This window comes from Alligator mississippiensis, chromosome 3 (genome assembly GCF_030867095.1).
Source record: "Alligator mississippiensis isolate rAllMis1 chromosome 3, rAllMis1, whole genome shotgun sequence".
In the NCBI taxonomy this organism is placed as follows: Eukaryota; Metazoa; Chordata; order Crocodylia; family Alligatoridae; genus Alligator; species Alligator mississippiensis.
Window position 1 is genome coordinate 275,025,003 of NC_081826.1, and position 25,238 is coordinate 275,050,240.

The 25,238-nt window shown below is 45.3% G+C and overlaps 1 protein-coding gene across 2 annotated transcripts in view; it reads left to right on the plus strand.

Moving 5' to 3' along the window:
• The window catches only part of OXCT1 (3-oxoacid CoA-transferase 1), a 147,792-nt gene that overhangs the window by 21,043 nt on the left and 101,511 nt on the right, over positions 1-25,238 (plus strand). For both annotated transcript variants that reach the window (XM_019496003.2, XM_006274734.4), the window contains exons 4-6: positions 7,393-7,528; positions 13,224-13,373; positions 22,449-22,555. In XM_019496003.2, coding sequence (XP_019351548.2) covers positions 7,393-7,528; positions 13,224-13,373; positions 22,449-22,555 — 393 coding nt within the window. The remainder of the gene's footprint in view (positions 1-7,392; positions 7,529-13,223; positions 13,374-22,448; positions 22,556-25,238) is intronic.

Here is a 25,238-nt window from a genome sequence, read left to right on the forward strand (position 1 = left end):
AGGACAGAGAAAATATTTCTTGAGCAATTCTGTCCCTCACTGTCTCTTGGGGTGTGTTCATATGGCATAATGCAGAGATGCCCAAGTTAGCTTTCCAGAAGTGTAGCAAAACTGCATTAGTGTGACACTTGACCTAAACTGATTAGTTCTGCTTCTCTTTTAGAGCTTGCTTGCTTGAGTATCTCCATGCAGGACTGCATTGCGCTTTACAGCCTACCCTTAACTTCAGGGATAGATTTAGGACCTAAATCAGCATATTACATTGACCTTCCTCCATGGATATAGTTTTCTTGCACTTGACTGATTTGTCACTTGACTAATTTCTAGAGTACCTTACACATGTTCTCTTCCTGGCACCTCAGTTAGGGACCTTTCTCCTCTCTGGGATCTTTGTGCATTTCTAGCAGTCTTAATGAGAACCCATGTGAACTCTTGCCTACTTTTCCTTCTTGTTCAAACACCACTCCTGGTGGAAACTGCATCCGCCGCAAGAACTAGAAATTACAGGTGCTTATGATAACACCTTCATATGTGACTTGCTTGTAAAGGTATGGTCATCCTTAGGCTCTCTCTCTCATTTTTGCCTGAAGTAGTGAAAAGCAGTTAAACTTATGCCTCTGTGGACAGGTTAAAAGGTTAAGCTGCTTAAACCCAGACACCCTTAAAGTATGTGTCTAGTTGCATTAAATTGTTAGAAGCTAGTTGGCGTAGATTGGCATTTACTACACTAGGCCTGAGGCAGCACCTGGGACTTCCTTAAGAAGTATATCTATCTGAGATATATTAAAGCTCTAACTTGGGTTTTTTAGCACTACCTTGGAAACCACTGTTCCCCAGCATTGAAGTCTAAGGCCTCTTTGGGAAAAGTTGTGCTTCAGTCTTCATTTAGGCATGCACATTCATCTCATCTGGTTATTGTTTGTAACTTTCCAGGAAAGGAATATACATGAACACTTGCACAAACATAACTAACCAATAGTTCTAGGTCTTTAAGATGTGCCATCCATATATAGTCCACCTTTGATACTCCTGCACTTCGTAGGCTCAAGTCTGGAATATTTTAGCTTGATTGAAGCGTCTGGTGAAGTCCAGTGTGCCTTTATAAAGGCATAAAGAGTAAAGTGGGCAAAACTTTCTGCTGGTTCCTTTGCCAGTATGGAGCCTGGTGGCAAAAGACCTCCATACCTGGGAGGAAGAAGGTTTGTTTGTGGAATATGGACAGATATTGCATCTTGAAGAGTCACACTTATGAGACCTCACAATAAAGTAAATAGAAGGACTCCCATGTTGGTGGGAGCGGACTGAGCCCATCATGTTTTTCCAGTCCTTGTAGAAAAGACTACATTAGGCAACTTTGCTGGGGAGTCGTTTGAGTAGGGGGTTGGGAGTAGCTTACATAGATATAAGCATGAGCAGATGTAGAAATTTGAAGGGGAAGGGATGCAAAAGATGCCACTGGTGCCACAGGAGAGGTCCCCTCCCCCCTGCCTTCTAGGTGTTTGTGCTCCCTGCCTGCTCCCCATGTGTCCCCGCGTAGTCTAAAAGCAGGTGTTGGAAGGGGAGGATTGACACTGCCATTCTCCTCTCTGCCTGGCACTTCACATAGCTGTTCCCCGTGGCTGGAGCACCCAGGCCAGTGGGGGAACCATGACGAAGAGGGAAGAAGCAGAGACTCAACCCTGCCATTGCTACTGACCCAGCACCCCATACAGCCACTCCCCATAGCCGTCAGGTGGAGCAGGACAGGAGCAGTCCTGGGGTTTCCTTTGCCCTTGGGTCCGCTAGAGACAGCAGCATGTGGGTCCTCCTTCATCCTGCTTTGTCCTCCTGGGGTCCCATTCCTGCCCGGGGCTGCAGTCATGTCTTGGACACCTCAGGGGACTCAGGCATGGGGAAGTGGAGCTACTGGCATGTGACCTTCACTGTAAAAGTGGAGTGAAACTGCCACTGCACCCCTCCTAGATATACTCCTGTGTACAGTTCCTCTTCCTCTGCTTTACAAACCCTCTCTCCAAAGCACGTGAGAAAACTGTCCTATCCTCTATCTTCAGATGCTGAAATGATCCATGCTATTACTCTGTAACAGGAGGAGCTCTGCTTTTAAGGAACTGGTTCAAGTGACAAATTGTGTTTAGGTGGAACACATTAAGATGAAATTGTCTACCCATAAGAAAGGTACAGAAGTATAATATAGGGAAGTGAAATGTTATAATAATGAATGAATAACAATGAAATCCCAAAAACGCTTTCCATCTGAAAATCTGTGTCCCTATGTTTTAGGATAGGTCCTTCAATTAGCAAGCAGGAGGAACAGAGAAACTGCTTGCTAAGCAATCTAACTGAAAGAGACTAAAAAGTTAGAACAAAGTGTCCCTGATGAATAGCCTCAGGGTGTTGGCTACAAATGTCTAACTCGGGATCCTTAAATTCTGGTTTATTAGGCGGATTGAAACACTGTAATGAAGTTAAATCATAAACCTTGGGGCTGGTTCCCTCCCCCCCCCATACACACACACACACAGTAGCAAGCTACAAGAGTCAGATATACCTATCCTACAAGCACTGGAGTCTGCCGTTGATGGCCAGTCGAGGCTCCTTTCAGTGTGGTGTTATCCTCCAGAAGGGGGTCGCCGGCTGGTCCTTCTGGCTGGACAGGTCTGGTCGAGTTGGAGATCAAGAGGGCACCCCTGAGGGTCACTTTTCACTGCTTTTTATCTGTCCTTGGCTTACTTTTGGTGACTCCCCAGTTTTCAGGTTTGTCCAATGCAGGGGTCATTGACCCTCGTGGGACTTCCCCCTGGGTGGCAACTGGATGGCATCTGTCAGCCCTAGGGGTCGTCTGCATGTACGTGCAGGTTTGGGAGTCCATTGATGAATTTTGAATAGGGCTCTGGGAACGGTCGATCTGGAGATATTCAGCCCAAAAGTTGGTCCCTGGCGTTGATTAACTCAGGCCAGGGCTTCTAGCCCTTGGTCAGTGACGTTTAGAGATGTCCTGGTTACTACATTGTCTTCTTTTGATTTCTTCCGTTGGTTGATCTGCAGTTTCCTTAGGTGTTAATTGCTGCCTGCTGCTGTGTTACACATTCGATCACTGATTCACTCGCTCTTTCAGGGGCCAGCCTGATACAGGGAAGCGGCAGTTTGACTCCTGCCCTTGTTAACATTGTTACTAAACACATTTATAGTTGAAAGGTGAGTAGTATAAAATATAAGCTACAAATGTAATGCCATGGCACACAAACAGATAAAAAATACCAAAATACAAGGGGAGATACAAAATGCACACATCCAAAATTTAAAACACAATTCCTTATCTTAAAGTGAAAGAAAGAGGAAGGAAGAAAAGGTAGAAGAGGAAAAACATATTTAAAGAGGGGAGAGCAAATGCAGGCAAGAAGAAAAGGGGGCTTTCTGCTACAAGGGGACCAAACAGAAACCAACATACGTTTTGAGCATAAAAACATTATATCAATTGAAAAACAGCACCCCATGTAAATGCCTACTTTGATCAAACAAAAAATAATCTTGTTATATCAATGTATAAGGACCATCTGAGGTGAGGTGCTGCTGGTCACTGTGGTCGCTGAGAGACGTAGGGGAAAAAATACGCTTTACTGGAAATAGCTGTGCGTTACTTCAACCCAGTTCTGCAGCATCTGTATAAATCAGGCACTTCAGTGGGGCTTTTTGGTGCTTTTAGCTAAAGCTGATTCAACTGGCTATTATCAAAGTGCCAAAAAAGCCCCACTGAAGCACCTGATCTGTACAGACGTTGGGAAAGCTGGGTGCAACTAGTGCACTGCCTCTTTTGGGCATGTGCTGTGCTCGGTGAGGGATTGCTCTCATTTTGGACATAAACAGATAGAGCTCCCTCAAAAATAATTAAACAGCTGATATGATAATGAGGTCAACAAAGAGACATTTTATGGGGCCTTCATGCCCCAGGATTTTTTGTCTTCTATAGAAAAATGTGCATACTGGGATTCTGCAGCTAGGTATATAAAATCCTGCTGCAGGAGAGTACAGTTTACTAGGTGCCTTTGAGGCAGCCAGACAGGAAAACAGCTTTTGGGGATATTAGGCGAAAAGCTTACTGATCATTACGAATCTGCTCTTGACCTGCACTTGCACTCGTAATGGCTATGCACAGTCACAGATATGTATCTTCATGCATTGGGCTCCTCTTTGTACTCTGTGTTATACCTCTTGTTATTATCTTAATGGCCAATGTGTAGAACAGACTTGATCGCAGTCCACTGAAAGGACAGCTTACCCCCTCTGTCCCTGTTCTTGAACCAAAGAACCTCGATCATATGCATCACAGAAGTGCTTTCACTGTCCCTGATGATAATACTGCTTTTCATAGTAGCAAGGGTTAGGAGGGACCTGAACAGATCATCTAGCTTGACCCCCTGCCACAGGTAGGAATGAATGCTGGGTTCACAAGACCCCAGAAAGGTGATTGTCCAACCTCCTCTTGAATATGCCCAAGGTAGGGGCGAGGACCACTTCCCTGGGAAGTTGGTTCCAGATTTTGGCCACCCTAACTGTAGAATATTGCTTTCTGATCTCCAACCTAAACCTATTCTCTATCAGCTTATGACCATTGTTCCTCGTCACCCCAGGTGGTGCTGGGGAGAAAAGAGCTCTGGCAATTTGCTGTTGATCCCCCTTGATGAGCTTGTAGGCAGCCACCAGGTTCCCCCCTCAGCCTCCTCTTGCTGAGGCTGAACAGGTTCAGGTCCTTCAATCTCTCCTTGTAGGGCCTGTCCTGCTGCCCTCTCACCAAGCGGGTGGCCCTCCTCTGAACCCTCTCCAGGCTGGCCACATCCCTTTTGAAGTGCGGTGCCCAGTACTGGACGCAATACTCCAACTGCGGCCTGACCAAAGTCGCATAGAGGGGGAGGATCACCTCTCTGGACTGGCTTGGGATGCACCTTTGGATGCATGACAACGTATGGCTGGCCTTGCTGGCTGTGGTCTGGCATTGGCGGTTCATGTTCATCTTGGAGTCAATAGTGACTCCGAGATCCCTTTCTGCCTCCGTGCTTTCAAGAAGGGAACTCCCCAGCCTGTATGTATGCTGTGGATTCCTTCTCCCAAGGTGCAGCACCCTGCATTTGTCTACATTGAACCCCATCCTATTCTCATCTGCCCACTTTTGTAGTCTGTCTAAATCTAGTTGCACCCTCTCTCTCCCTTCAAGTGTGTCCACCTCGCCCCACATCTTAGTGTCATCAGCAAACTTGGACAGCGTGCTTTCCACCCCCTCGTCCAAGTTGCTGATGAAGATGTTAAACAGTGCGGGCCCGGGGACTGAGCCCTGGGGTACCCCACTGCTCACATCTCGCCAGGTTGAGTACAACCTGTCCACCACTACTTTCTGGGTGTGCCCCATCAGCCAATTTTTTACCCATCCAACTTTGCAGGCATCAGTGCCACAGTCGCTTAATTTATTGATGAGGATGGGGTGAGAGACAGTGTCAAAGGCCTTCTTAAAGTCTAGAAAGACTATGTCCACAGCGACACCATCATCCAAGGATTTAGTTACTTGGTCATAAAAGGCAATCAGGTTGTCTGGCAGGACCTGCCTTTGGTGAAGCCATGCTGATTGCCCTTGAGCATGATCTTCCCTGCAGGTTCCCCACAGATATGCTCCTTGATGATCCTCTCCAAGAGCTTCCCGAGCACCGAGGTGAGGCTTACAGGCCTATAATTACCTGGGTCCTTAAAAATAGGGACCACATTAGCCAGTTTCCAATCCCCCGGCACCTGGCCAGATGACCATGAATGCTCATACAGCTGGGCCAAAGGCTCTGCGATGACCCCTGCCAGCTCCCTCAACACCCTTGGGTGGTGGGCACCTGGACCTGCAGATTTAAGAATGTCTAGCCCTTCCAGAAGATCCCAAACTACATCTGCACTGACTAAAGGCTTGATAGAGCTATCCCCAAGTTTGTCCCTACCTCTAGTAGGTGGGATATCCTGGTCTCTGTTCAGGAAAACAGAAGCAAAGAAACTGTTAAAAATATCAGCTTTCTTGTCTGGCATGGCCACCAGATTACCGTTTGTGTCTTGCAGGGGCCCACATCTCCATCTTCTGTTGAGCTTGACCCATGCTTCTGTGTCAAAGTCATGCCCAACAGGGGACTCGTTTGGCGTTGGTATAAAATGCTCTAGGAATAGGTCTAACCTTTCCCAGTGGTTGGCCCATAGGTTGGGTTCAGCACCCCCAGTCTCTTCCAGGAGCTTGTGGGCTTCATCTATAAATAGTTTACAACTTTTAAGCCTCCATCTATTCAGGTTTGTAGTTAACAGTTGATGGAGTAGGTGATTTTTGTCATTTATTGTCCCTATTACCACTAATGATGTTAGGATCTGTCTTCTTATATCATTTAGTCTAATGCCTGATGGTACAGGGAGGGCATCTGTGTGTAAGTTGTGCAGCCTATTATGAGTCTCAGAACACTGTTAAGTACAATGTTGAGGTTTTAAGTTTGACAACTTCTGGATCATACATGAGCACAATATTCTGCTGGGGCTAATTGGATTTTTTTTCTCTAATTTACTTCCTCTAAAAACCAGGACTTGCTCTTTACCTCTGTTTCTGTATCTATAAAATGAAGAGAATAAATTTGCTATCCAGGTAATTTTAGTTGGCAATCAGTTAATTTATGTTTTAAGTTTTAGTTGATTAATTCATTGAATTAGTGTTGACACTAATATTAACTAAAATATGAGGGACTAAACATAGATGATGGTTTTATGTCTTGGTTATGATCTAAGACTCATGTCTTATAACCTCTCAGTAATCCACAGGTAATAAACACCCTTTCCCTTCTGACTAGTCTTGTTCTTTTATATAATTAGGTTATCTATTCCACTGCTCTTCCCTTGCTGGAAAGCTACTTTTGATAATATCTCTGGTCTCCTAATTTACAGAGAGAAGTAGTTAGCTGTGTTAGTTTGAAGTCAGGTAGAAGGCAGGATGGATTTGCATGTTTTAGACTAACCAAACTTGCAAATCTATCCTACCTCTTAATTTATAGTCTTCCTCACCAACTTCAAGTGTCTGTTTTATATATGGAGTTGTACAGAAGCCACTGTTTTATCTGGTAGTCAGTTTAGATTATTTCCACTTCTTTCCAAGACCTAACAAAGAGCACATTGTTCCCAAAACTTGCCTAATATCTTTCCCAGCTGGTCCAGTAAAAGATATCACCAAAAAAATCTTGCTTCTCTCCTATTTCTTGGACCATTACAGCTAGAACAACAGTCCAGTTCAGTTTAACAGTTCTGTTAATTCGCTAATGTTTATAAAGTGTTTTCAAGATGCAAAGCATTTTGCTCTTATAAACCCTGAGATTGTATTATTCTTTTTCTATACAGTGTTGACAATTTTGGACTTGGTCTTTTACTTCAAAGTAAGCAGATAAAACGCATGGTATCTTCATATGTTGGAGAGAATGCAGAGTTTGAACGGCAGTATTTATCTGGAGAACTGGAAGTTGAGCTTACACCTCAGGTAGGAAGCGTTCTTTAAAGGATCAGTCAGTTCTTTAAAGCTGTAATGATAGATGATGCTAATCTTATTTTCTTAAGATGTCTTTTCTATTTTAATGTTCTTATGCAGTAGTTATGTTTCTCTTATAGGTAGGGCTGTGTTGTAAATACACCTAGCAGTTTCTCAACGTTTTGGAGTGGACTGCTATTGATTTGAGAAAATGGATTGCTCATTATGACGTGTTGTGGTTTTTGGTGATAAATTGCTTTGCTAAAAAAAAATATGACACGTTTGCTGCTTGGTATTGTTAACATCCACAGTATGCTAGAAAAACGGGGAAGGTGCAGATTTTTTCCCCACATGGCTCATGCTCGTAGAAAGTTCAGAGGCAGAGAGTTCAGTACTCTGGAGATGAAGAGTCAGCTTTGGGAAGGGAGCCAGGAAGTTACTGAACCAGGAAGCCAGGAGTTCGGAGTGAAAGTGAGCAGAGTGGAGCAGGAATAGAAGATAAACCAGTCTGTGGAGATGAGGGAGGAGATAACTGGGAAGAGGAACAGAGGGTGAGAAATGAATCCTAGGCACTGATGGATTGGGGTCAGGAAAGGGACAGGTGGGGAGTAATGGTTCGAGGACAATGGTGAAAAGATAAAGTGGGGCAGACAACAAGGCACAGATGCACCTTATAAACTAAGTTGGTGCTTTTAACCGTTTTGGGCCCATGGGCCAGAAGAGTAGTGTGGGGCCATTCCATTGGCCAGATCCACACGTGGGGTTAGTGCACAGGCCTGGTCCAGTGCATGGTTGATGCACAAGGGAGGTCTGTAGGTCTGATCCAGTGTCGGGGCAGAGTTAGTCCATGGGTGCGACCAAGTGCATTGGACATGGCCATGGAGTGGCTAGTGCACAGGACCATGTCGTTCCAGCCCGTGGGGCTCCTCATGGGCCTAGAAATTTGATGGCAGGGGAGCAGTGTCCGTGTCAGTTGCCATGGGGCTTTGCTGTGGCAATTAATGCTGCCAGAGCTCCGTGGGCTGACTCCAGCACACTTGCTGTAGGTGAATTTGGGAGGCTATCTGGTCATATGAAGTAACAAGATGAGTGAGAGACTGAAGGAAGTAGGGTTGGGTATTTGACCGGTCAAATAAAGTTTGGTCAATTGACCAGATAAATATTGGTAAAAAAATAGTAAAAAATTGCCAATAGGTCCAAACAATACACAGAAAAGCACAAATTTCCATTAAGAAATGTGTCAAAAACAACAAAAAATCATATTTCTGTCAAGAGAACTACAAAAATAATTAGCATTTTTACAAAAAAATCTACAATCTGTCATGGGTCAAAAATATGCAGTCAGACTGGTCAATTGACAATATTTATCCAGTCACCTGACCAACTTGCCAACCCTAGAAAAAAAGTAAGCCTTAAATTAGAGAAGGTGTCTTGTAAAAGTGTCTTATATAAGGGCGTGCAATTACTGGTAGTTTTGAATGCAATTGGTGAAACAGTCTCTGGTTGTGGTCTGTGCCCCAAGAAAAGGTTTGTATTTTTGCAGCTTTGTGTATGAGAGTAGAAGTAAATATATAATGTCTGCCACCTAGTGGAAAAGATTTAGAATTGGAGCTTTGTGTGAAAAGTAGAAAGACAATAATCAATTATTATTTTAGTAGTACTTTTATGTTAAATCTGAACGTGCATATATTTAATTGTTTTGTCATGTAATACTTATACACTAGCCTTTCAGCCTAACATAGCTAAGGCTCAGGATTGTTGGGTACAAGGCTACAGTAGGGTGCCATCATTGACCATACTTCTGTTTAGATCTGACTGTAAAACTAGCTGCATAAAGATAGTTTTACAGTCTTCAGTATAGATAGATGTATTAAATGATTCTAAATGTGGAGCCAGTTACTAAAACATAAGCTCTTACATACTCCCAGAATTGAGGACATTGTTAATTAAGCCAGGAAGAAGACCTGAAATCCTGTGCTGTGGAAATCTGACCCTTGCCATGTGTATACTACAAGGATGGGCAAAGTACTGCCCGCAGGCCACATCCCTCCAGCCCATGAAGGCCCTTCAAAACCCAGGTAATGGCAGCTGCCTCTCTAAAAGCCTCCAGTGGCACCAGCTGCTGGCTGCAGCACCTCAGGCTGTTTCCTTGGGTCCTGGTTGCAAGGCAACCAACCCTGACCTCAGCCTGACCCATCTGGCCTCGCCCCGCCCCTGGCTCAGGCCACGTTTGCAGCTTGAGAGGGGTGGGGGGGCTGGGCCAGAATCTGTGGTGCCGGTGAGAGGAAACCGTGTCTGGGCCAGCTTCTGCCTCCTGCGCAGGACTGGAAAGGGCCCTGCTCTGCAAGTAAGCCTAGGAAAGTGGCTGCTGGGCAGGCTTTCCCCGTGCAGTGCTGCTTGGGCCGTGCAAGGTCGGGCTGGGCCAGCACTGGGGAGGGGAAGCAGCAGCTGGGCTGCAGCTCCGGCCCAATCAGCACCAGGGACGAGAGGTGGTGGCGGAGTTGTGTGCCACTCGGGACAGGACGAGCCCGGCCAGAGCGGCAGGGGCTCAGCTGCATTTTCCCCCTGCCTGCACTGGTCAGTCCCAAGCAGCACACGGCTTCGCCGTCGCTTTTATTGTCCGGTGCAGACCTGGCCGTGCCAGTCCCATCCGGAGCAGCATGTGGTTGAAGCTGTCTTCTCACATGCTGCTGGGGACGGGAGGAGCCCGGCTGGGTCTGCACCAGCCAGGAAAGGTGGCATGCAGCTGAAGTCAGCTCCTCACATGCTGCTGGAGATGGGAGGAGCCTGGCCAGGTCTGCACTGGCCAGCAGAAGCGGCAGCGGAGCCGTGTGCTGCTCGGGACTGACCGGTGCAGGCAGGGGGAAGGTGCAGCTGAGCCCCTGCCACTCTGGCCAGGCTTGTTCCATCCCGAGCAGCACACAGCTCCGCTGCTGCTTCTGCTGGCCGGTGCAAACCTGTCTGGGCTCTTCCCGTCCCCAGCAGCACGTGAGGAGCTGACTTCAGCTGCATGCCACCTTTCCTGGCTGGTGCAGACCCAGCTGGGCTCCTCCTATCCCCAGCAGCACGTAAGGAGCTGACTTCAGCTGCATGCTGCTTTTCCTGGTTGGTGCAGACCTGGCCGGGACCATCCCATCTAGAGCAGCATGCAGCTGAAGCCAGCTTCCCAGGTGCTGCTGGGGACAGGGTGAGCCCAACTGGGTTGGCACTGGCCAGCAGAAGCGGTGGTGGAGCCTTCTCCTTTTGGGACCAGCTGGCACAGGTAGGGGGAAAGTTCTGGGGGAGGTCTGATGCCCCTGAAACCCCACTGCTGGGGCAGGATGTTAGAGGGGTCACAACGCCTTTCTACCTGGTAAGTTGTGCAAGGAGAGGGACTTCCAGTGGCAGGGGTCAGGGGGCGGGGCTTCTGGTGGCAAAGGTCAGGGGTGGGGGTGGGGCTTCTGGTCCCAAGAGGGCGACCAGAGGGTGGGGCAACTGAAGGGGTGGGGCTACTCATGCAGCCCTTAACAGCTCGCCAAAACTCATTAAGCGGCCCTCCGCCCAAAATAATTGCCTGCCCCTGGTATACTATGTAATCACTCTTGGCTCTAGGCTAGATGCTCCTTATCAGAATCCCAGACACAAATGAAGAAGCATCCAACACCCTTTTCTACCATGGGCTCCTCCTCATTCTTCCACCACCAAACATTTTTTATCCTCCATCCCACTCTATGCCCCTTACTCCCTCCAACCTCACAATCCACTTTTTTCCTCTCCCCACTTCATAATCAGTAACCCCACTTTGAAAAAATAATTTTACAGATGTTTTTATCTGAATTGAGATCTATGGTAATTCTGGGCCTACGAAATGCAAATGTTCAACAGTAAAATTCATTAACAACTGGAGCAACTTGCTAGATGTAGTTGATCTTCCATAACTTTAGATGGGCAATCCATATTTACATCAAGATTACATATCTTTCAAAAAGATGTAACATTTAATCAATCAGAAGTCATGGGTTTTGTACAGGAATTAGTGGGTAGGGTGGGATTTGATAAGTTGTATTACGCATGACATTAGACTGGATAACGATGATGACAGTAAGGCAGGACAGAATGCAGGTGAGGTGATGGAAACTGCATATTAAGTTGAAGAGAGCATACAGTGATCTTCTCTTTATTCAAGATAGGAACTTGGTGTTCTTCCTTTGCTGTCTCCTGTTGAAACTACAAAGCATTGCTCCTCAACTGGAGAATGGTCTTGATAAGAGAAGACTGAAGGGGGTTTAATAAAACCTTCAACTACCTGAAGGGTGGCTAGAAAGAGGATAGAGCTAGACCAAGGCGGGCAGTTATTTTGGGTGGAGGGCTGCTTACTGAGTTTTGGCAAGCCATCGAGGGCCGCATGACAGGCAGCCCAGGGCAGATTAATATTAATTTTCTAAAATTTTTAGGGACCCCGCAGGCCGGATAGAATGGCTTGGCAGGCCACATTTTGCCCACCCCTGAGCTAGACTGTTCTCAGTGTCTCAGATGACAGAACAAGGAGAAATGGTCTCAAGTTGCAGCAAGGGAAGTTGAGGTTAGATGTTAGGAAACCCTTTCCCATGAGAAGGGTAGTAAAACACTGGAACAGGTTACCCAGAGAGGTTGTGGAATCTGCATCCTTGGAGGTTTTTAAGACCTGGGTAAACAAGGCCTTGGCTGGCATGATCTAGTTGAGGATAGTCTTGCTTTGAGCACGGGGTTGGACTAGATGACCTCCTGAGGTCCTTTCCAACCCTCATTTTCTATGATTCTAACTCTGAATGTTAGCAGCTATCCATAGAGCAGTGGTTCTCAACTGGGATGCCACAATGCTGGCACCACTGCCATGGGCAGAAACTGCCCTATATGCTTTGGTTTGATATATTTATTATATGATCAATAACATTAATTCATAGTAGAATTATACTGCTTATATTATAATTTGTTCATATTAATATTTTAAAATGAGGTACTGCTGAATTCTGAAAAATTTTGGAGGGGGTGCCTTGAGTCTGAAAAGGTTGCGAAAGGCTACTCTAGAGCAGTGGGGCCTACCTTTTTGGCAGGCCTGCCACAAATTAGCCTAGCCCCCCCCCCCCCCTTCTGAGTGCTATTCTGATTCTTTTCCCTCCACCCAATTTGCTTTCTGCCTTATCTGACACTGTGCTGCCTCTGCATCTCCTCCCTGACTTCCTGTGTCGCACACACACAGGCTGCCTGTGCCACTTGTGGCATGTGTGTTACAGACTCACCATCCCTGTTCTAGAGTATCAGAGTTTGAAGACGAGATGAAGCAAATTTATAGGTTGATATAAAGGACAACTTTTAGGCAGCCAAGTGGGGTATGAGGAAGATGATACAGAATGGATGACTGTAACTAATTATCCAGGAAAGAGGTATCCAAACAAGGGGCAAATAAGATATAACAAAGAGCTAGAGCCTGAGACTGAGCAGGGAGTTTGACTACAATACGCTATTGAGTAACTGGTGGGTTTTATTGCCAAATGCTATACCACATCAGCAGAAGAGAATAAAAAAAGGAGAAAATTGACTGAATGACTTTTGATCATGTTAGTTAGTGGAAAAAAAATAAGAAAAGCCCCAAGTTGCAAGACCAAAGAAAGTGTGCACAAACTGCATAATATATTTGCTCTTTTGGGGAAATCAAACTGAAGTCTGTTATCTGCTTGTTCTCCTCTAGGGCACCCTGGCAGAGCGCATCCGTGCAGGAGGGGCAGGAATTCCAGCGTTTTTTACAAGTACGGGGTATGGGACACTGGTGCAGGAAGGAGGAGCACCTATCAAATACAACACAGATGGCACTGTTGCCATTGCCAGTCATCCAAGAGAGGTAAGAAGCTATTCCACTGTAAGAAAACCTTCATGCTAGGAGTCTGAACTCCTTCCAAGTTCACAGCAGAAATAGAAATATCAGCTCCCCCAAGCCAATCTTAGCTTCACTGTGTCTAGCCTGATAACTAGATGAAATCAGAAAAGGCAGCACATTTTTCAAGGTATATCATGGTCAGATATTGCCCACAGGTGTCTATAGTTGGAAATATGGTTTGTTATTATAAGTCGTCAAAATCATGAAGAAGTGAAATGCATAATGTTTTAAATTGAGAAACAGGACCTGTGTATGGAAATCAGAGAAAATCTGAAGAAAAGGAAGCATCCACAAACAGTAAGTGGCTAATATTACTGCTACTGAATGCTCATTTGGTTATAGCAGAGATAATACTTTGCCCTAATAAAGGTTATGCAACCTCATTAGAGCTAAGGCAATGCTATTTTTGAAGTATTTGCTGCTTTTTATGTAGCTCTTTTTAAAAGGATGTCTTAATTGTGCAGGCTAGCGTCCTCTTCTTTCTTTTGCATGTAAATTTTTGTGCAGCCAGTAATTTACTCTTTGTTTCTACATAGAATTTATCACCATGATATTTTAAGTGTCCATCTTCAGTTTATTAAGTGGCCTACTTCCTCTTTACTATTTCTCTTCTCCCTTGAACGAAGCTTTTCTTACTGTCCTTGACCTTTTTGGCTACCGTTAGCAACCTATTCTGGTTTTTTTCACCTCCTTCAACAAGTTATTGAATGTTTTTATTTGGTTATCTTGTTCCATGACCATGTTCAGTACCTGATTCATTTAATTAAGCTCAGATCTTTAAGCAGCTCCTCACTGAGCCCCATAAGTGAGTTTTTTGCTCTTTCTTCCCTCCATTCCCTTTCAGAGCTTGCTTTTTATTATCAGAATTTTGGATACTCCAGCTTTCTTCCACATTATGCATCTTGTTTCTACACCTGGATAATATGTTCTGGCTGTCAGCTGATGTCTGGTCACCACAGCACTTGTTTTTAGTTGCATCCTTTCTCTGATTTCTAAAGATGTGATATGCAACATTAAAGAATTGATTTACTTAGATAAGAAGTTAAAAGGGAGGTTATTGTGTGGCTAGATCTTAAAGTGTAATTTAAGTGGTATCAGTCTTTTCCAGGTGTTTTTTTTCCCCCATTCAGATACTAATGTAAATACCAAGAACTCTATAGAAGCAAGACCTGGGACATAATAAATGTACTATATAAGAATGGATGGGTCTGGGAGTTGTCAACTGAAGAAGGAAGGAAAAGGTTTGCTTTTATCTACCTCCAGCTGTGCATCTGTACCTAATGTTAGGGACTAGCTCTTTGACCAAAGGATAAAGATGAGGCAGAGCCAGGACCCAGCATTTTTATCCATGGGACAGCTTAGCTGGCTACTTACGGTGTCTCAGAGGTTATCTCATATTATCTCAGAATCCTTGGAAGACTTGTATCTGCCAGAGTCATGACAACTCTGTATAAATGTGGGACTATGCTTCAATGTCTGTTTTACTCTTACAAAAAAATTCTTGAAGCTGGCCCACTGGGCAGTAAAGAGGGGGAGATAGATGGGTCAGAAAGAAGAAAACAAGTCAGAGAGTATGTGGCTTAATGAGATGGATGCTGTACTAGGTTGGAGAGGGATCTGGATTCTGCCCCCGATGGAAGAGAAATTTCCCTAGTATTGTTTATCCATTTTATCTGACAAATATTAAGTGCAGGGTGCGGTGAGTCCGTTTCAAGAGGAGGCCCTGGGTAACATCTAACTGGTGGCCTGGAGGTTAGAGCACTTTGGGGAGTAGGAGATAGAGGTTCCAGTCCTCTCTGGGCAAAGGGGGCCTACAACCTGAGGCTCCTGGTCCTTGGAGTAGTGCCATAACCACTATTGGGCTAAAACCTGGGGAAGGAGTACCTCTGCTACCACCACCACACATGACAGATGCAAGCACACAGACAATGTTATTTTGCTGTAGAGTGAAATACATTCCAAAACTGTCCCTAGGTACCAAAACCTGCAGTTATGTGGCTGCATATGTGCCATTTAGGCCAGTAGTATCAAACCCATGAGTTGGATTAGTAGTAAGGGGCCAGGTCAGTCCCACTGGCTAGTTCTGGCTCTGCAGTGTGTGCGCCAGTCTGGTGCAGTGCATGTAGTATGTGGGTCCAGTCTAAAACCCATAGGCAGCAACGCGAGCTAGCTGATAGGGCTCCATGAGGCAGATCTAAACTGTGGGCTATATCTTTGACACTCCTGATTTAGGTGCAGAAAGTAAAATAGGAATCTATCCTAAGTGATGCAGCAGGAATACATGAGGGATAACAGAGTATGCAGATCTAGTGTGATCATGTTACAAGCACTACCCCTTTTCCCTGGTGTATATTTATGTTGCACATTTTATAGGCTTTATGCAGGGATTTTTTTTCTACTTGTTGTTTGTGCTTAATCATCATCACAGAACTTCCCTCAGTGTCTGTGAACAAAATCTATTAACTGTAATTGGATTGATTACATGTGCTAATGATGATTTTGGATAAACAAGACATTAACGAGAAACATCAATGTTTAGGATGATGAGGTTAGAAGAGCTGAACTGATCAAACCTATAGTCATGAAAGGTGCTAAGACTAAGAACAAGTTGCCAGCTAAATTACTAAATTATGGTTTGCCTTTTAATTTGAAGGTTTAAGAAGATGAACTTAAAGTACCACAAAATGACTTCAAGTTTAAACAAATATTGTGTTTAAACAAATCTTAATTAATAATTTTGTTAGAGTTAGAATATTTCTTCTGTCAAAGTGACAATATTTACAGTGTCACTTTCTTCAATTAGATTATGCTTAGATATTTACTATCACAGCAAATTAAGCCTATTCTAGCAGCTTCAGTTTAAAAGCTAGTGAAAATATATATGTTAAAAATAGAACAAAGCTGCTTAAGAGGCTGGAGGGATTCATCTTTTTCCTTATGAATTAAAGGAAGCAGAGATATGCAGCTGTGCTAAATGAAAACAAGTGTATGATGGAAGAATTTTACTTGACATTCAGGTCTAGGGCATACAGTAGGATATGTTAGAGAAGATGGTTGGTTAAACATTGAAATAGGCTACCTAGAGGGGTTGTGGAATCTCTTTATCCATGGAAATTTTCAAGATCAGTTTAGACCGGGTGTTGGCAACACCCAGCATGCGTGCCAAGCATGGCACGCGAGGCCATTTTCCCCGGCACGCATTGGGACTGGGGAGGCAGCAGCTGTTTGCAGCTTCCCGGCTTCAGCAGGCCCCAGCTCTGGGTAACTGCTGCCAGCCGGGAGCCCAGGCTGCTGCCAGCAGGCAGCTGGGATGCTGCAAGCCCTGCTGGGAGCAGCCCAGGCTCCGTGGCTATCAGCAGCTACCCAGAGCCGGGGTCGGCTGCAGCCAGGAGGCTACAGACAGCTGCTGCCTCCCGGCCGCAATGGGTTCAGTGCTGGCACCTGCTGCCTTCTCTGAGCCCGGGGCTGGGGCCAGAGCGGGAGGGCAGCAGCTGTTTGTAGCCTCCTGGCTGCAGCCAGCCCTGGCTCTGGGTAGCTGCTGATAGCCACGGAGCCCGGGCAAAGCAGCGTTGGAATCCGGTGCAGCAGGGCACGGTGGGGGGTGCAGAAAGCTGCCTGCTTCCAGCTCCCCACCTCTCTGGCCACACTTCCCCAGCAGGTAGAGGCAGCAGCAAGGGGCACAACCCTGTGCTGCTGCCCATGCTGCTCCCGTGCACACGGGAAGTGTGGCAGGGTAGCGGGGAGCTTGGAGCAGGCAGCTTTCTGTGCCCCTCTGCTGTGCCCTGCCACGTGGGGTTCCAGCGCTGCTTTGCAGAAGTGGTGTAGGGAGCATCGTTGGTATGTGCTGCCTCCCTGGAGCCCGGGGCCAGGTCTGGGGCTGGGAGGCAGCTGCGGCTGGGGCCAGGGCAAGGTGAGAGAGGATGTTTGCTGCTGACAGCCACAGAGCCTGGGCTGGGGGGCAGGGGCTTTCAGTGGGGGGCAAGGGGAACAAGCAGGGCATCCTGACATGTACCCCCTGCCCTCATTTTGTTTTTCTGGTATGCTGGCACTCTGGCACCTTCCAAGGTAGGCATTGTGGGGTTTTTCAGCACTCTGGCCAAACCCCCAAACGGAGACCTGGTGGGATTCCACCCATGACTGGGCCACAGGTATAGATGGCTATACCCTGTACAGGAGGGATCGAGTGGACTAAAGGAGCGGATGTAGCTCTCTATGTCAAGGAGAGCTACGCATCCCTGCAAGCCAGTATTGGTGATTAGGGTGGACAACTGGAGACCCTCTAGGTTAAAATCTGTGGGGAACACAGCACAGGAAACACAATGGTGGGAGGTCTGTAGTAGACACCAAAGTCAGAAGCTTGACCAGGAGTTCACCAGGGAATTGGCTGAGGCCGTATGCTCCCGGTCCACGGTTGTCGTGGGAGACTTCAACTAACCAGACATCTCATGGGAAGAGCGCTCGGCCAAATCCGAGTGGTTGCAAAGCTTCCTTTCATGCATGGATGAGCTCCATCTGACACAAGAAATCTACAGGCCAATGAGAGGTAAAGCGCTGCTCGACCTGGTACTGGCAGCTGGGGATGACCTAATCAGCCACCTAACGATCGAAAGGAAACTGGGTGACAGTGACCATGAGCGACCACTTTGACACCTTCACCATCCACCATAAAGCTGGCAAGTCAGTCAGCAATGCAGAAGTCCTTGACTTCAGAAATGCTGACTTTGACAAGCTCAGGAGGCTTGTCGGTGAGGCCCTAGGGACCTCGACCTCAAGGAGAGGGGAGTACAGGAAGAGTGGTTGTTCTTTAAGGGAGCAATCCTAGATGCACAAGTTAAGGCTATTCCATCTCGGAGGAAAGGCAGGAAAAGGGCACAGCAGCCCCCTTGGCTCAGCAAGGAACTAGCGGACCTCCTGCGTCTTAAAAGAAAGACCCACAAAGGATGGAGGACGGGATCCACCTCCAAGGAGGAATGTGCAGCACTGGTCTGGACCTGCAGGGAGCAAACGAGGAAAGCCAAGGCTGCGACTGAACTCCGACTGGCCACTAGTATCAAGGACAATAAGAAGTCCTTTTTTAGATAGTGGGGAGCCAGAGGAAAAGCAAGGGAAACGTTGGACCCCTGCTAAACCAGATGGGACAACTGACAACCGATGCCCAGGAAAAACCCAACCTGCTAAATGGGTACTTTGTGTCGGTCTTTCACCAGTCCCATGGGATGCCCCTGCCCATTATGGGATGGGAAGGCCCAGGTGAGAGAGATTCCTTACCTTCCATCAATGCTGATCTCGTGAAGGAACACCTTGACAGCCTGGACACCTTCAAGTCAGCCGGCCCTGACAGTTTACACCCCAGGGTACTCAAGGAACTGGCAAGCATCATAGCTCAGTCCCTGGCACGGATCTTCAAGAACTCCTGGCACTCTGAAGTGCCTGAAGATTGGAAGAAGGCCAATGCGGTGCCTATCTTCAAGAAAGGGAGGAAAGTGGATCCGGCAAACTACAGGCCCATCAGCCTGACCTCTATCCTCGGGAAAGTCTTAGAAAAGATTATCAAAGAGGCCATTCTTAACAGACTGACCAGTGGCAACATCCTAAGGGATAGCCAGCATGGGTTTGTTGTGGGTAGGTCTTGCTTGACCAATCTCATTTCCTTTTATGACCAGGTGACCTATCACCTGGATAAGGGGGAAGAGATTGATGTCGTATATCTTGACTTTAAAAAAGCCTTTGATCTGGTATCCCGTTATCACCTCTTGGGAAATCTGGCTAACTGTGGCCTTGAGTCCACCATGATCCGCTGGCTGGGAAATTAGCTCCGTGGTCAGACCCAGAGGGTGGTGGTGGATGGAAGTCAATCATTGTGGTGCCCTGTGACCAGTGGGGTCCCTCAAGGCTCTGTCTTTGGACCTATTTTGTTCAACATCTTCATTAACGATGTAGACATTGGTATCAGAAGCGGACAGGCCAAGTTTGCCAATGATACCAAACTCTGGGGTAAAGCATCCACATCTGAGGACAGGAGGATGACCCAGACTGACCTTGATAGGCTCAGGAAATGGGCGGATGAGAACCTGATGGTGTTTAACACCGAAAAATGCAAGGTTCTCCACCTTGGGAGGGAAAACCTGCAGCATCCTTATAGGTTCGGCAGTGCTACGCTGGTTAGCACTGGAGATGAAGGGGACTTGGGGGGTCATCATTGACCACAAGATGAACACGAGCCTTCAATGTGATGTTGTGGCTAGTAAAGTGAGCAAAACACTGGGTTGCATCCATAGATGCTTCTCAAGCAAATCCCGGGACATCATTCTCCCCTTGTACTTGGCCTTGGTGAGGCCACAGCTGGAGTACTGCATCCAGTTTTGGGCCCCACAATTCAAAAAGGATGTGGAGAAGCTTGAGAGAGTCCAGAGAAGAGCCACGCGCTTGATCAGGGGTCAGGAAAACAGACCTTACAATGACAGGCTGAGAGCTATGGGGTTCTTTAGCCTGGAAAAGTGCAGGCTCAGGGGTGATCTGATGGCCACCTACAAGTTTATCAGGTGTGTTAACCAGGATCTGGGAGAACGTTTGTTCAACAGAGCGCCCCAAGGGATAACGAGGTCAAACGGTTATAAACTCCTTCAGGACTGTTTCTGGCTGGACATAAGGAAGAATTTCTTTACTGTCTGAGCCCTCAAGGTCTGGAATAGCCTGCCACTGGAGGTGGTTCAAGCACCTACATTTAACACCTTCAAGAGAAAATTGGATGCTTATCTTGCTGGGGTCCTATGACCCCAGCTGACTTCTTGCCTTTCGGGGGGGGGCTGGACTCAATGATCTTCTGAGGTCCCTTCCAGCCTGTTCCAGTGACTGATCACTTTCATAGTCAGAAAGTTCTTCCTAATCTCCAGCCTAAATTTCCTCTGCTGCAGTTTGAGGTTAGTTCTTTTTGTCCTGTTCCCACAGCCACAAAAAAGGTGATTTCTATCCTCTTTTTTATTGATTTTTTTTTAAATGCAAAACAAAATTGTAATGTGTATATGTATATAAAACCATGCACAACTTTATCATAAACAATATATCTATCCTTTATAATCACCTTTCCGGTACCTGAAATTCTCTTTTAGTCTTTTCTTCTCCAGATTAATATTCCTAGCTCTTTCAATCTTTCCTCATAAATCATTTGTCTGAGGCCTAATCATTTTTGTTCCTGTCCACTGGATTCTTTTCTATCTGCCTGCATCTTTCTTGAATTGTGGTTCCCAAAAGTGAACATAGTGCTTCAAGTGTGGCCTCGCCAGTGGAAGAATCATTTCCCTTTCCCTTAACTCCTGTTAATACAAACCAGTATGCTGTTAGCATTTTTTTAGTTTTTTGCAATAAGAACTCACTGTTGTCTCATTTAGTTTTATGGTTCTCTGTAACCCCTGGCTCCTTTTCTGCCTAGCCCATCATTCCACAGTTTGTATTTGTGCATGCAGTTATTCTGTTCCAAACACAGAGCTTTGCACCCATCATGAAAGGCATGCCTAAAAAAAGAATTGCAGGTGGTAATTTGAATAGCAGCCTGTGGGTTGGGAGCCCTAGTATGAGTATCATTGCTTAATGTAGACAATTGATTAGCATCTCTCTCTCACAAGGTAGGGAACCACTCTTTGACTTAGTTTTGAGTGTGGGATTTTCAGTGTTAGGCAGCTCAAATTCCTCTCCTTTGTCCAGAATTATGCCATCTTCTGTGGATCACTCATTACAAGCAGTAAGATTCCAATCCAGGATCACTTCAACCTCCATACCCTTTGTTTAAACTGTTAGGAGCCCAAAGTCTTTTTCATTATGCAGGGGTATGCTTACATATTATTAAAGACAGTACAAATGCAGGCTTGCTGAGTTGTCTCAACTGTTTTGAATATAATGGCAATGCTTGAGAAACAGTTCAAAACTTTTATCTTTGCATTTTCTTCATGTACACAGGAACACAGTTCAGCCTGGGTAACTTGAAATAATCCAAACTTCTAAGGATTTAGCAAGGTCCAGCACCTTTTGTTTCTGGGCCTCAGTAATCGACAAATTCAAACAGAAATACTCTAATGCATAAATGCCTAGTCTCTGGTGATTAATATGATTTCCAGTGAGACTCATTTCTTCTAGCTTCCTAATCTCTTTCCAAGAGTTTTGCCTTGAGCATCATTAAACAATTCTGAAGAGAAAACAGATGTGTTTTATTAAATCTAGAGATAAACTTACCAGAGCTGGACTTTGGTTTCTACCTTTAATGCACCCACAGTGTTCTGCTTTGCTTCAGTTGATTCCACTGTTTGCAGCTTGGCCATAATTCTGAAGAGCTGGTGCCTTGATAAATACAGCTGCGGAAAGTTTCTGCCTACAAATGTATCACATTTGATGGATCTTTTAAAGTAATTGATTCTTGTTTGTTTCTCAGTTACAAACAGAGCTCTATGAGAAGCAGGAAATACAGGTTCTGAGGACAGCAGCTGAATATAGCCCTGTCTAAAAGTGCCTGCGTGATGGTGGGGTGTCAATATAACCTTCACAAAGAGACTTAAATCATAAGGTTGGAAGGGACTACAGGGGTCATCTGGTACAACCCTCTGCATCAGTGTAGAAATGCTGCTCCTAAAAAGGTACATAGACCTTGCATGGGTCCTCACTCAGTGGGTGAATTTTACCCAGTGTGCACATGCAGTTGGTACATATTATTTCAGCACTAGAGCAGTCTCACTTTGTGTTTGCAGTGGAGTGCTCGATGAACAATACATCCTGAGTTCCAGTAGGTGGTGCAGCAGGAACAAGTCCTTGATTCTGGTTTTATTTATCTAACCAAGGAAGATATAAACAATTATAAAATCAAATTGTTGCCTCCTTATGCTTCTCTGCCATCATCCACTTGAATTCCAGTCTTTCAGCCAAAAACTCACATAGACACAAAAGAAATTTTAAATTGAATTGCCTGAAAAATAAGTCAGATGCAGTAAGCAGTATCTAATTAGTCTGTCTGATTAAACCCGCATCTTAATAGTGCATTATTTTTCCCTACAGGTGAGAGAATTTGATGGCCGTCATTATATTATGGAGAAGTCAATTACAGGTGATTTTGCACTTGTAAAGGCGTGGAAGGCCGATCGTGCAGGAAACATCATCTTCAGGTACAGCTTGCTTATTACCACAGTAACCAAGGAGTCAGCAGGAAAGCTTCTCTTATGGTTTGGATCATGAAAGGAAAATGGAATCCTATCTCCTGTTTGATGGGAAAAGAATATTTTACTGGCTTCACTTTTAATCCTGGTTCCTTGCTCTACTGCCAAATTACAATGCTATAAGATGGCAGGCTATAATTGCTTATATTAATGACCCTGGAGAATACAAATGCAGCTGTGAAATAAAAATTGAGGTTAAAAAGGAGGCAGAGCAGATGAAAGCCATTAGTGGTTACAGAGAAATATAATAGCATTCTGGGCACACTGCTGTTCTGGGGTTAAGGTCTGATTTCTATTTTTCTGAAGGATAGCATGTTGGGGACATTCACATATGTGGAAATAATAGCCAGCTGCTATTAATGTGCGATGCAGATAGTTAAATAGAAGCTTCATTCTGCCCCACACTGAAGACAGTGGTTCAACTTCTGTTGACTTCAGTAGTTTTAGACCAAGCATTTACATTCAGTGAAAACCATCCTTTAATGAAAAGTTCATAAGTTGGTACAGTGATGAAACTGGCCTGGGTCCCCTTATAAAGCTCTAGAACACAACTTTAGTCACAGTCTGAGACCGGTGCAAAACCTAGCAGGTGCTAGGTTCCTGCTTTGGTTTTCCCCAGAGATTTTAGTGGAGAGATGCACTTTAACAGCAGGTTTTTTTGTTTGTTTTGCTGCTGTCAGAAGGAAAGGTAAGCGGTGTGGCAGCTAACAGCAATTTATTATAAGAAAGTATCAAACTAAGTGATTCACTTTTTTAAGTATTGAAGGAACTGGGGTTTCAGAAAGGGGTGTTGCTCTCCCTAGAGGTTTGTCATAACATTCTTGAGAAAGAAAAGAAGAAAAAGAATCACGTTGTCTGATTGCTGGTATTCAACCTTTCGGTGAAGATGTCACTATTTCTGTTTGAAAATGGAATCTTACATGTTCACTTACAAAGAAACACTGGCTTCCTAATTTGGCTGTTCATTTGCCCCTCTTCAGACCCTGGGATGTAGAAACTGTCATTCTGTTTCACCCACCTGTTTTTTGTCCCTATTCTCCCTGACATTTCCATCTCTGTTCTGATCCATATGTGCTTCCTTATACTCATTTTTTCCCTGACATTTTCACCCTTTCTACACAGTCATATACCTGCTGTATTCTCCTTTTCTTTTTCCACATTCTCCCATTGTCTCCTTGTTGATAACCATATTTTTGCAGGTGTGGCCAACCTGTGATATGCATGTCAGGGGCAGCACAAACAACCTCTGTGTGTGGCATGTAGTAGATTGAGGAGGGGGAAGGGACCACAGTGGAAGATAGGGCAGGAAACAGAAAGAGCAGCAGACTAGGCAGGAAGCACAGGGCTAAGAGCAGAAAGGAGAGAAGCAAATTTGGGTAGGGAGCACACAGGGCAGAGAGTAGAGAGCAGAGTAACAGATCAGGGAGGAGAAGGACACTTAGGGAGGTTCTGGAGCTAATTTGTGGGGCACTGGCCAAAAAGGTTGGCCCCCACTTTTCAGTTGCATCACCCTCTGCCTCTCTTCTTCCCTCTCACTTTCACTCAGCTTCCTTCTTCTACCCCCATATTCCTGAAGTCTCATGAATACTAGGAATGCTTCAGTTCAGTGGAAGTCACTTAAGCATCCAGTTAGTGAATTTACCAAATGAAGTAACTTAATTCAGAGCTAATGGCGATCTCTCCTTTATGGAAGACATGGTCACCAATGAATAAGGACATACAGCAATTGTACCATAGGTAGACTGTTTAATAAATGTGTATAGCCCATTGGAAAAGTAGAGAGAGGAAATCATGATAGACTTTGAGACAGTGGAACTTGCCAGCTGGACAGTCCTACTAGATAACCTACTGTTTATCATTTTGCAGTATTCTGATGTGACCAACTGAGCTGAAGTCTTGCTGGTACTGCCCATGACTTGAACTATAGGAGTTGTTTTCTTGTCATTTTACCATGCTTTGGTGGGGGGTGGCATATGTAGTGTATATCCCAAGTCTTTGCCACCTTCTTGCAGTAGCTGGAATGAAGCAATCCAGCAAGGCTCTTAGTTACTTTCCTACTAAAGGATCAGGTGAAAACCTTTAGGTTTTCACTTCAATAAATGGGTTTAAGGTATATGTCTTCAATGTTTAAGAACAGAAGGAATCAATGTGGTCTTCTAGCCTCATCTATACACAGAAATACATCTATTTCACTGATAGATTCTAGCCGAGAAGCGTATGATTGAACTGCAACAGGTCTTTCAGAAGCACAGAATTTATTGGATAAAGCTTATTTCTCTGCCCTGCCAAATTTTTGTTTGATATGGACCTCCATAGCTGCATTATCTCCAAATAAATTTATACTGACCCCTGGACAAACAGCCTAACAAGAGGGCTGTTCTAATAGCTGTCACTCTCAAGGAAAGTGCACTTAACCAAGGTAATGTAACCAAAATATTTTTGATACCTTTAAGGAGAACCAAAAACCCATCCCTTAGTTCGGGGTCATTCATACTGTTACAGGGAGATTTAAATTACCTTTACTGAGCCAGCTATGATAAGTGCCTGAATAAGATGATTTTGCCTTGGAACTAGGCTCCATTGTTTGGGTGAGCAACTTCAGTGGAATTCAACAGGAGCTCTACTGTTGCAA